This window comes from Ailuropoda melanoleuca, chromosome 2 (assembly GCF_002007445.2).
Source record: "Ailuropoda melanoleuca isolate Jingjing chromosome 2, ASM200744v2, whole genome shotgun sequence".
NCBI classification, from domain to species: Eukaryota; Metazoa; Chordata; class Mammalia; order Carnivora; family Ursidae; genus Ailuropoda; species Ailuropoda melanoleuca.
In genome coordinates, this window is record NC_048219.1 from 74907760 (window position 1) to 74919931 (window position 12172).

The 12172-nt window shown below is 41.0% G+C and overlaps 1 protein-coding gene across 3 annotated transcripts in view; it reads left to right on the plus strand.

Annotated features, from left to right (window-relative positions):
- Positions 1 to 12172, plus strand: part of NTNG1 (netrin G1) — a 279240-nt gene that overhangs the window by 242880 nt on the left and 24188 nt on the right. For all 3 annotated transcript variants that reach the window (XM_034654000.1, XM_034653999.1, XM_034653998.1), the window contains exon 4: positions 8159 to 8185. In XM_034654000.1, the coding sequence (XP_034509891.1) occupies positions 8159 to 8185 (27 nt within the window). The remainder of the gene's footprint in view (positions 1 to 8158; positions 8186 to 12172) is intronic.

Consider the following 12172-nt stretch of genomic DNA (forward strand, 5'->3'; position numbering starts at 1 on the left):
GAGGAAGAAGCAGGCTCCCAGCGGAGGAGCCTGATGTGGGGCTCGATCCCAGAATGCCAGGATCACGCCCTGAGCTGAAGGCAGACACTTAAGGACTGAACCACCCAGGCACCCCTGCATTAGTTCATTCTTAACTCACAACACTCTTAGTTTCATTTTATAGATGTGGAATCTACGGACTGCTGAGCGTAAGTATCTTGTGTAAGGTTTCTGCTACAAGTCAGGCTTAGAAGGAGGATTTGAACCCATGTGTGTCTTGACTCCAAGGCCTGCACATTGCACTATATTGCTTCTCAGGTAAAAGTTCAGTGACTTCCTCTATTCTCCACTGGGGTATGAACCTTTTGACACTTGCTAGAACAAGCCCGTCTTATCTAAACCTGATCTCTCCTACTTCTCTTCCTAGATTTCTGCTTGTTATTTCTTTGCCCTCAAAGGCTCCCCATCTGCCTTTGCTTTGAATTTTCAAGCTCTCCACCCTGCCTTTTCTCAGTCTACAGTTTTTTCCTTGTCCTTCCATCAATTCCTGTGCGTTTTACTTTTTAGTGATATTGGTTTATTAGTAATCAGTCAATTATAGCCCAGAATCCTTCTCTTCATCCAGACCGACTTTTCCAGCTGTCTACGAGAATCTCAAAGGCCACATGCTGGATACTGGATTTATTCCTTTCTCTAATTGCCTTTCTCTCGCTCTTTATTATAATTCTCCTTTTTCAAGATTGCTCCTCGATGTCGACTCCTCACTACAGCCTACCTAGATTCTCCCTGCAAAATCAATTACTCTTTTCACTCTAGATTCTTGATAGTGTATGTACACTTATAATCGGTTGACTTTCTATAACCGAAATTGTAATAATAATAATGGTAGCTTCTATTTATTAAGTTTACCATTGGCTTTTATCCTTTGTGAAGGGCTTTAAGTGCTCTCTTACATTAAATCCTTACAACAGTCCTTATGGGGTATGTACTATTTTTATCCGNGTTTTTTTCCTTGTCCTTCCATCAATTCCTGTGCGTTTTACTTTTTAGTGATATTGGTTTATTAGTAATCAGTCAATTATAGCCCAGAATCCTTCTCTTCATCCAGACCGACTTTTCCAGCTGTCTACGAGAATCTCAAAGGCCACATGCTGGATACTGGATTTATTCCTTTCTCTAATTGCCTTTCTCTCGCTCTTTATTATAATTCTTCTTTTTCAAGATTGCTCCTAGATGTCGACTCCTCACTACAGCCTACCTAGATTCTCCCTGGCAAAATCAATTACTCTTTTCACTCTAGATTCTTGATAGTGTATGTACACTTATAATCGGTTGACTTTCTATAACCGAAATTGTAATAATAATAATGGTAGCTTCTATTTATTAAGTTTACCATTGGCTTTTATCCTTTGTGAAGGGCTTTAAGTGCTCTCTTACATTAAATCCTTACAACAGTCCTTATGGGGTATGTACTATTTTTATCCGCATTTGACAGATCAGAAAACATAGCCACGCAAAGATTAATAAGTAAGTTGTCCCAAGGTCCCACAGCGAATGCATTACGGTACAAGATTTAAACTCGTCTATCTGACTTCAAGAGCTAAAATGTTAGCAATTTGAGAACAGGGCCATACTGTCTTCCTGGCCTTTATAAATGTTTGTGGAATCAACTATTTGGTGAATGAATAAGTAAATCTCAATACTGCTGTAATGTGCACATGGGTACTTGACCTCCCATCCATCTTCCCATGTCTCCTGGAACGTCTGGTCGTCACAGCTCAGCAGCTCTAACAGAAGGGTCTTCAAGCTCCTACAAGAAGAGTCAGCTATTGGAGGAAATACAATGAAAGAAAAGACTGACTTTTTTTCCATGGGTGTTCGTGGCTGATCTTCACAGCCCTTCCCAATGGTACTCATGGCCTCAGTGACTCGACCACTGTCAGGCTCTGCCCACCAGACTTTCAGGCTCAGAACCCCGATTCCATCAGCACAATAAGAGAGTACTTTCCTCTCAGAGCCTTATGTATATGAACCCAGCTGCTGGCCCAATATCTAAAACCAGAATACCAAATTATCCCTGTACAACCACCAATCCACAATCCTTCTGGGAAGCTCGTGGGACCAAGTATGAGTTGGAATTCAAAATTGTTAGGATTTTAAAAGGTAACACATATACTGTAGACGTATATTATAGCCATACCCACAGCACACTGTGAGGTAGCACCACTGAATCAAACATTTTAATATTTCTGCAGCAAACCCATGATTATTCTCACCTCACCCCCTTCCAGTTAGGTTCTATCACCAAATTAGTTCAGAGCACAGTATGTTGTGCTGCAGGTGAATTGGGGGGGGGGTACTCTTGGTTTTCAGAGTCGTGTTTTTGTTGTGTTTTTTTGTTGTGTTTTTTGAAGATTTGGAGATAAATACAATAAATTAAGGGATAGTATAGAGTAGTGGTTAGAGGCACAAGCTCTGGAACCTGGACCTCTGGATTCAAATCTCAGTTTCCTTCCCAACTGATAGAGAAGATCTTGGGCAAGCTTTTTGTGTTTTAGTTTCCCCCATCTGTAAAATACACCTAAGTGTTGACCTCACAGGCTTGTCATAAAACTTAAATGGATTAATACATGTAAGGCATTTAAAACAGAGGCAGGCACATAGTAAACACACAATGAAGTAAGATGCTGTTGTCATTATAATTTCACTGAGATCTAACATGTGGACTCATCCCAGCCTGATAAGTAAATTCTCCCTTTGGAGAGAGCAACTATCTAGGGAGATAAGTTGTGTCCAAATCCCAATTTATTCATCCAGAATATGAAATAACTGTGATGATATTCATAATAGTTAAGTCCTTATGACCAGTGTATTCTCTCCCTTGTAATTAAGACTCTTTGCAGAGCCAGATAATAATCAGAAGGTTGCTTGGTGAGCATGGGATCAGGAAATTTAAATGACTCGAATGCTAATAACATAAGCCTGAAACATCCTGACACATCAGCCTCCCTAATGCCAACAGAACACTGAAGGTCTGAGAGCTTACAGGTTACCCCTCCCTCCCCCTGAGACAATGCTAGGCCAGCAGGGCTACCGTATGTCTCAAAATGCTCCTCCTTCTATGTTTCCCCCTTCTGATTGGCTGTCCTCCCATTCTTCAGATATATCAATAGGCTACCTCAGGTTGATGTCAAGTCTGTCAAGTCTGTCACATACACTCAGGTCCTAGACCCCTTCTGTTGTAAGATAACTTTAGCTGCCTTTGATTGGATCATCTATATGATGGTTTCATGGTACAATTCTGTGAAGGTACTTTTTTTTTTTAAGATTTTATTTATTTATTCGACAGAGATAGAGACAGCCAGCGAGAGAGGGAACACAAGCAGGGGGAGTGGGAGAGGAAGAAGCAGGCTCATAGCAGAAGAGCCCAATGTGGGGCTCGATCCCATAACGCCGGGATCACACCCTGCGCCGAAGGCAGACGCTTAACTGCTGTGCCACCCAGGTGCCCCTTGTGAAGGTACTTTATTCCCTTCACTTTCAAGTTCCTAGTAGACAACTCACTGTACATTCTATCAACACAGTTGGACCAGGGACTGGGGCTGGAAGGACATTGGAAATAATTCCGCCAGAATACGAATGAGGCTGCAGAATGTTTTCTTCCTCATCGCCCACCTCTTCTTCAGCTGGGTTTTTTGGAGTTATAGCTCCTGATGCCTGCAGCCTGGCTTCTTCGGGAGATCTAGTCATCAACTTGATGGGCTTTTTTTCAAGCCATCTATCACAACAGGGGCAATATTTCCTCTCAATTTGAGGCATGCCAAATCTGTGTCCCTTCTGATTTCCTCCATGAAAAGCTGCTGACTTTGCATTGATTCTTGGAAGGAGTTATGGCTTTTAGGACTGCATCAATCTGCTTCAGAAGATTAGGATGCTTATTTTTGAGATCTCCATCATGTTGCCTAACTATGCCCCCTTTAGCCATTTACTTGGTGGGAGGGTTAGTAAAATCACAAGAAGAAGGCGAAGGAGGAGAAGAAAGCAATTATATAATTCTACTAAGTTCCCATCCACCTCATTGCAGCAGAATTCCTTTAAAACAAACATTAAAATAAATATAGGAGTGGGGAGGGCCGGCGGAGGAGGGACTGACCGTAAGTGCCTGTGAGCGGAGCACCTGCTCATTCTTTCAGCACACGAAGCCCTTTGGCTTATTCAACAGAGACGTATGTGCGTCTCTGCCTGAACTAGCATTTCTCTTCTAGAAGAAGCAGCTACCGTAAACTCAGATACCGAGTATTGCGGAAGCGTCTGGTGAGGCACATACACACCTGTGCTTCCTTTCCTCAGTGCAAGTTTAGCAGTGTCTCAGGAGACAAGAGTTAGGGATCACCTGTTCCAATGTTGAACATAAACGTGTTGACTTGGACAAAACTCTTGCTTCTGTTTGTGCCTTTCGTTTCCTCTTTTGTAAAGTGAAAGGCTCATTGAGATTATTGCCTAACTCCCTTTCTGCTCTTCATTTTGAAATGACTCTTTCTAAATTAGCTTACCTGGTATCATGCTCCCTTTCTGTCTACCTATCATCTATTTATCTTTCACAAGTATTTTGGGGGCTGTTTCAGAGATGGATTTAATCTAAGAAGCTTAAATTTCAGGATTCCTCACTAGAATCCTTCTAAATTAAAAAAAAATCAATTTCATATTTAACTTTATATTTTAAAGTTAACATTCTTTTTCCCAAAGAGAGCTCCCAGATTTGAATATGCTTTATACCCCAAAACATCTGTATTTGCCCCAGGGCGGCTTAGGGAAAAGACAAATATGAGGAAGAGTATCCAAATAGGAGTTTAAAAGGAAAGTGTGAGGGAAGGAAGAGAAGGGAAATAAGCCAAGTATGAAGTGAGTTTGCCCAGTTGGCACCAGGTTGGGTTTTGAGCCTCTGCACTTTCTGGAAGCAAAGTCATGAGGGGCATTCTGGCTGTCAGAATGGAGGAAACGTTCAGAGAGAACAAAAATACCCATTCATACTGAACTCTGAGAAATGTTTCCGTGGAACGTTTTATATTGCACAGGATCATACTACGACCGAAAGTATTTTCACTAGGATAGAAAATTCTTGGTGACAAGTGATAAAGTTTTGCTCAAATACACATTGAACAGCTCTTCTGCAGCAGGCATTGTCCCGGACAGATACCAGAAATACAGAAAGGGACGAGACATGGTGATTGCCCCTCAGACCTCTCAGGCAAACACACAAACAATTATAAATAAAAGTTGGTAAGTTTCTCAGGGAGGCCTGTGCAAGGAGGTGTGCAATCACAGGGAGGGGCTAATTCACATCAGGGAGATGACAAGGAAGGGAAGGGAGAACTTCCGTGCTCAATTTTAAAAGTAAAAATATTCTTTACATAATGCTTGTCACTTCACAGGGAATGTTAAAAAAAATAAAAATAAACTGCCAATGTGTGTGTAGACAGTTTTCCTGAGCATAATCTGACTCTCGTTCCCCCGGTTTATAGGCACTGTCGCTGTTGTAAGGTGCAGTTGTATTCACTGATTCATCCCTTTGAGACCCCAAAGACACCCACCTTTCTTGTCCTATTCCTTACGCATCTGGAAGACTTCCCATGGCTTGCTTGTAGCCTTTTTAATGGATGCAGTGGGTTTATTAAATTCTTTAGTTGTCTAGAGGGAACAAAAAGCAAGGTGTTTGGACATTACAATAAGGACCATTTGGGGAAAAACCATAACATTTGGAAATATCCTAATGGGCATCCCCTAGTGTTCAGTTATTTGCTACTTCAGAAATCTTTATCCCAATGAAAGGATTAAAAATCTTTTCCAAGCAATTCCCATTTTACAGCAATGGAATAGAAAGCGACTCACCTGGCAACACCTCACAATATTCTAAGCCACAAAATGAGAAAGAGGCTGAATTTTAAGCATCCAAAATGTTAGGTAATAGAACACATCTTCATGAGAAAAATAGGATCTCATAATGGCCTTGCTTGGCAAGCTTCATATAGCTGCAGTGAACATTTCTGCCTGCACTGGCATCCCCAAAGGAATGGAAGCATTTCTGCATCTTTCTAGAATATTCGGCTGCAGCAAGTACTGCATCAGTCTTGGGGGTTTGCTCTCCATTGAATCTGGCCAAACACCCTGAGAATTTCGCCTTGCATTATGCATGGCCCTCTAACTCCCTGTAAGTTTGAAAACACCCAGAAAGTCTCTTCCTGCCACCCTAACTCCCATTCTCTTTGACGGATTACAAAAGGCAAGCAGTTGCAAAGGAGCCAGATTTTCAATCACGGGGAGATTTGGAACTTCTGCAATTGATACTAAAATTATGATGCTGCCATCATACCTCACTCAGGGGATTTACAAAGGAAAGAAAAAAAGGAAAGATTCAGTACCAGATCACTGTTACGCTGCAGCAAAGACAGTCGGCTGAAGGGTCAGGTCAGGGATTCAGCAGCCCTCTGAAGAGATTGCATTCAGCTTGAAATTCAGTTCAGAGAATAGAGTTAAAACACAGAAATGGAAATCCAGATTTCCAGTTTGGGTGGAAAAGTGATCAATAATTAAGCTGATGCACCCTAAACTCTGTGCATTTAAAACCAAGAGACTGTGAATGTACTTAATCGCTAAAGACAAAATTTCATGCCTTCCAAGGTTTTTTAAAAAAATCAGTGTAAGCTTTAATTCCTCCTTCTCCCCTCCCTATTAAGAAATAGGAAAATAGCTCTTTGGGCTCGAAATCTCTGAGTAAGGTACAATGATTAAACCCATTATGTTAAATGTTAAATGTTAAAACAAGCAGAGGGCAGTTGTTCAAAGATAAATACGAAAATTGAAGTTTAATGATTCTTACGTTTACCACCTGTTAGGAGCACACTCCAGTGATGTGGGGAACAAGCCAGCACAGCTCATTAACAGCTATCACTTATTGGCCATGTACCATGTGTCAGACATTTTTATGGATTATTTCATTCAATCCTCACAGCAGCCCTATGCAGTAGGTATATTAACCCCTTTCAGGGGAGGAAACAAGCCTAGAGAGGCTGGGAACTTGCCTGAAATCATCTAGCTGGTCAGTAGCCAAGCAGGACTCTCACTCGGCTCTCTCTGAGCCCCATCCCCTGCTCCCATCCACACCATGACCCAAGTTTAGTGGAGAAGATGTAAATCTCCGACTCTTCACCAGCAATATCTATTGTAGTGTTGCTTACTTGGTGAACCGACCGTATCAACAACAGTAATCCGTAGCAAAGATGGGTAGAGTACACACTACCCGTCAAGCCACACTTTGAGTACTTTACACACATCCATTTGTGTATCCTTGCAACAACCCTAAGAGGTACAAAACCAAGCATAAGCAACTTGGCAAAGGTCACACCGCCAGTGAGCGTAAGAGTAAACGCCAAACCCGGGCAGCCTGCCTCCCGTGCCCCTGCTCTTGGCTAGGAGTTTTCAGGGGACAGACTGAATTCCTGTCCACATTTGTACCAAGTCAGTTGCATTCTGCAATGGTCCCACCACCTTCGCACAACCTGTAACTTGAAGTGGAAGCTGGGAGAATGGATGAAGTCCATGATCAATATGAACAACCTAATTTTTCTTGAATTGTTCTGCTCGATGAAGTTTCTATTACAGAGTTTAATCCACATATCTGACAAGTAAAAGAGGACTAAAAATGATGGCTCTGTGAAATTAATCAAATAAAGGGCCAAATGACTTTCAACAGCTAACATATGCATCTCATAACACATCTAAAGAGATCTGGTGCATATGTGGGTATATTTGTATGGGTCGACATAGTGTATATTTGGCGCTCTGTGCCCAGAACATGAGCCTAGCTTAAAATCTGTTTTGAACCACGTACAAATGTTCATTAACCTTACAGGCAGACACAAAATGTTTGATGTCATGAAGCTGTCTTGAACCAGCTGTTGAAATTGAGCATTAATATTCCAACCCTGCTAAGTTCAGGAGATCTAGAATGAAAGCAAAATGGGTTTGATGGATGAATAGATATCCTGCCTTTTCTGTGCATATTTCCTAATGATCTGAATGCTATGAAATGTTAAGTTTCTGAGATATTTATATTAAGTTAAAGATGGCATGTATTAATAACTATCTAACACTTTTTCTTTATTGTTTTCTTTCTCTCCAGGTATTCCCAGTATTTCCAGTATCGGTAGTAAGTAAAAAAAAAAAAAAAAAAAAAGTCACCAAACCAAGTCTAGGCTAGCTTTGTTTTCTTGTTGAGCTCCTAAGATCTATTTTCCCAGTGTCCATTTCTGATGTAAGAGGGTATTTTCTTTGTGAATTGAACTGTTGTGTGTGTTCTCTGCACAGATATGGTGAGAGCACAGATAAAATAGTTACCAATGCATAATTTCTCGTGGATATGGCAGTACCACGGCTCTCCTGACTGCTTTTGACCTATACAGAGGTGCAATTACTTACGTAACCATAGCTCATTTAGCAAAAATATAAACCGTCCTATTTACCCATACTTAGTAACCAACAACAAATTGAACTTTCTCCTTAGGACTGAATATGGATTTCTCCCATAATTTTTAAAAGCAGAGAATGAATACCAACGAACGCTTTAGGCATATTCATTAGAACACAATGAAAATGCCATGAAACCAAGGGGAGGGAATTTTAGTAATTTATTACACTCCAGTTTTTGTGAAGGCCTGAAAGAGGCTGGTTGGTGATCATTAGTCTTTCTGGAGGAATGAAGGGGGAAAAATCAGTATGTCCATTTCTCCCTCCGAAAATACAATGACTACTGACTACTTAGGCTTAACTTTGATAGAGAACGGGGTATAAAAAACATATGCAGAATTTAGGAATCCCGCCAGTAGAAATTCCTGCAAGAAACCTTTTAGTAGAAATAGAAGCAGTTGAAAGAGAAATCCCTCTTCAAGCCTCTATGAAACATTTCTCCAGTACCCTTACAGAGAGCATGCTCCCAGCTAAGGTGGGAGAACCAGACTGTAGCTCCTTGCTCACATATGAAACAATGACATCCCAACACCAAGCCTGAAATGCTCATTAAGGAAATGCCCCACAGCTTTGCAGAGCGGGATCTCACATGTTTTTACATTTCGCACCCTCTCTCTCTGATGGCTAAATCCTTTGCACTGCTGCTGAGTCTCCCATTCAAAACAGAGTGCTGAGGCGGCCAAGAGTATGCACTGTACGGGAAGAGAAGAATTTTCACTGTGGTCTCACCCCTCACAGACTTGTCATGGGTGCCAGGCCCCCCGGAGTGATTGTGGTGTAAACAGCAGCCAGTGAATACCCAACATGCATCTCGAATGCAAAACTCTGATAATTTGGATAAAACAACTTCCTGTTTCTTATCAATGCACAGTCAGGTCTTCTAATTTGTAAATCGAGCCAGTTTACTTAGGCCTGTGAATAGACCTGGGCGTGGATCTGTTAAGCACTAGACATGTGAAGCGCCATGAAAAGCAGTGGCTTTGTAAACAGAGGTAACGTTCTCATCCTTTTAGTTACCAGCCTAATGCTACAGCCTGGCCTTTATGATCTTGTTGACATGGCATCAACGCTACAGACGTGCGGGGGAAACCTCAACTCTCAGAGTCTCTGTGTTCTGCTTTAGTATCTCCCCTGGCATTTGGCTAATTGTGTGTGTACATATATGTATTCACAAACATATATATACACGCACATCCCCTACGGTGGGCTCCTTTCAGGCCTTGACAATTTCATTTACATATGCATCTTAGAACAAAAGGGGACCAAGCGGAAGCCAGCTGAGACTGATTATTAAGGGCTGCCCAGGCGGTCTGACTTGTCAGATATTCAGAAATGGATGCATGGAAAGTAGTTCTTTGGTGCTGGGGTGTGTTTCTGTTCGGAGTGTCAGTCATGTGTTGCATGGAATTTCTGACTGTATTGCTCACTCGACATCTCATCCGGCCGCCTCCACCACGTGCCCCATCTCGGAGCATCAGCAGATGTTGACCTTCTACACACTGAGTCAGGAAATTCCAGTTTTGTTTTGCTTTGTTTTATTTCGAAAATCAGTGGTGACCTGAAAGGATGCTTTGTTGTGCCTTTGGAAAATACACCCACCTTTATTATCAGGAACCTGGGAAAATTTAACTCCTTAATACCTAACTGAAAACCACTAGCAAATAAAATGATAGCTTGTAACCTGCCATCCTTATGCCTCTGGCTGCTCTGCTTCGAGGGCAGTGGGTGTTCCCTCAGATCTCTCTAGCAAACAGGGTGTAAAAGCTGCCAGGAGTCACCCAACATCACACACAACTAGCTTGCCGATTGCTGGCTTTAAAAGTCAAGAGATTTACGATAAAAACCGTCAAACAGGATAGTATCTTCTGGGCTGCTTAAATAGCATTTGCGCCTTCCCTCTTTGTGGGCTCATAAGGTGCTCATTGGTTGCTCTAGTGGATTCCTTTCCTTTCCAAAGGGCAAGAATTTATGCATCGATGACTTGCTGCTTACTCTAGAGGGAGGAGGAATGGGTTTCCGAGGTATAAGCCAGGGAAGAGGGAGTTGCTTGGATTTTTAAAGTTTGGGTGTTTGCCAGGGCTTTTCTCCTTATCCCAAAGAAGGAATCAATGAGCACAATTCCACCCAGTGTATAGACAATGCCATTATAACAGATGTAACACCCGTGAGACTCTCATCATCAAAGCATATCTCAAGGAAAGTGAATGATACATATATTGATGTAAATTATTGATGTATGTAACCATAAGTTCACATACATATGCTATACACACAATGACTAAAGATTTTGGAGCCCTAATAGATTTCATTATCGATCCCAAACTGTCAAAACCGGTATTAAGGTTCAAATCCATGGACAGAGTGGCCATCCTTTCCGATCATCTTCTAAAAATATTTTTGAAACAAATTCCCATTAAGGTCATTTGTACCCGCTGTTGTCTACTTTTTAGGAAATAGGTTTCCCAATCATTTCTAAGGTTCTTGATTTAAAACGTGGTCTTTTTGATGTGCTTTGGCCATGGCTGAAAAAATACTGGTGGTATTGTCAGCAATTAATGAATCCCAAAATAGATCTATAGTCATTTGAGCCTTGTGATCTCTGTTTTTACTTTACCGAATGTGGCAGTAATTCATTCAGGTTTCATTTTTTTATATATATAAAATGTATCACACACTTAGAAGTAAACATTCACAGTTTTATCCAAGTGAACATTTGCCAATGCTGATGACGCAGATTAACGGTTGGTTTGGTGTGGATGTTTTTGCTAGAGCGGTAAGCTAATCATTACCTTCTAGCATATATTATCTGATCCTTAGTCCTGAAAAGCAAGTGATTCCACTAATTATGTTAAACAGTATACTAGAAAGACCATAATTAGAATAAGAACTGGCCTAATGTGCAAATAGCTTTGTGTGGGTGATTATCACTTAAGAAAGGAGATGACAGTTGACTCAGAGATTGAAGGTAGGCCAGCCCCTGACGTGAGAGATCACATCAGGAAACACCATTTCAAACAACTTGACATTTTTTAATAAATAAAAATATGTCTTAGAATAGCAACAAAAGAGAAATGAAAACATTCCGTGAACCCAAGTATACATTATTTCTCTAAGTTACTTTTAAGTGATTGAGGTCACAGTATATAAAGCATAGAATATTGATGGAGGTGTTTGGCTGTCCCCTCCTCTCTACCTCTTTCAATTAGAAATAATGGTTCACTTCAGGGAAATATTCCGTTTTCCTGTTTTCTCTTATAATGAGCATTGCCTTCATCCTGGAGTTAAAACTTCATCTCTAATTTGATTTAATTGACAGGACTGTTAAACAAGGGAAGTGCTACCCGCAGGGATCCATCAGCCTGGTGAGAAAGCCCAGAGATGTTTTCTTACTTGAAAATATTTGATGCCAGTTGGAGACCTTGTAAAAGTTGTTTTCCAGACAGCATCCAAATATTTTTGTTCGGTACCCATTTACTGTAGAAACCTGGATCGTGAGGAAAATAACAAGGTTAATCATTTTCCTACCCAAGGGTTATTAATAATCATGTTCACGCTATCCAAAGACCTGCAGTGTTTGTTTGTTTGTTTTCCCCTTCGCTTTAGTACTTCTAAATCCCCCCAAATAAAAGTTTCATTTGAATTGCCCTTTAACTAATTAGGTTTTATATAA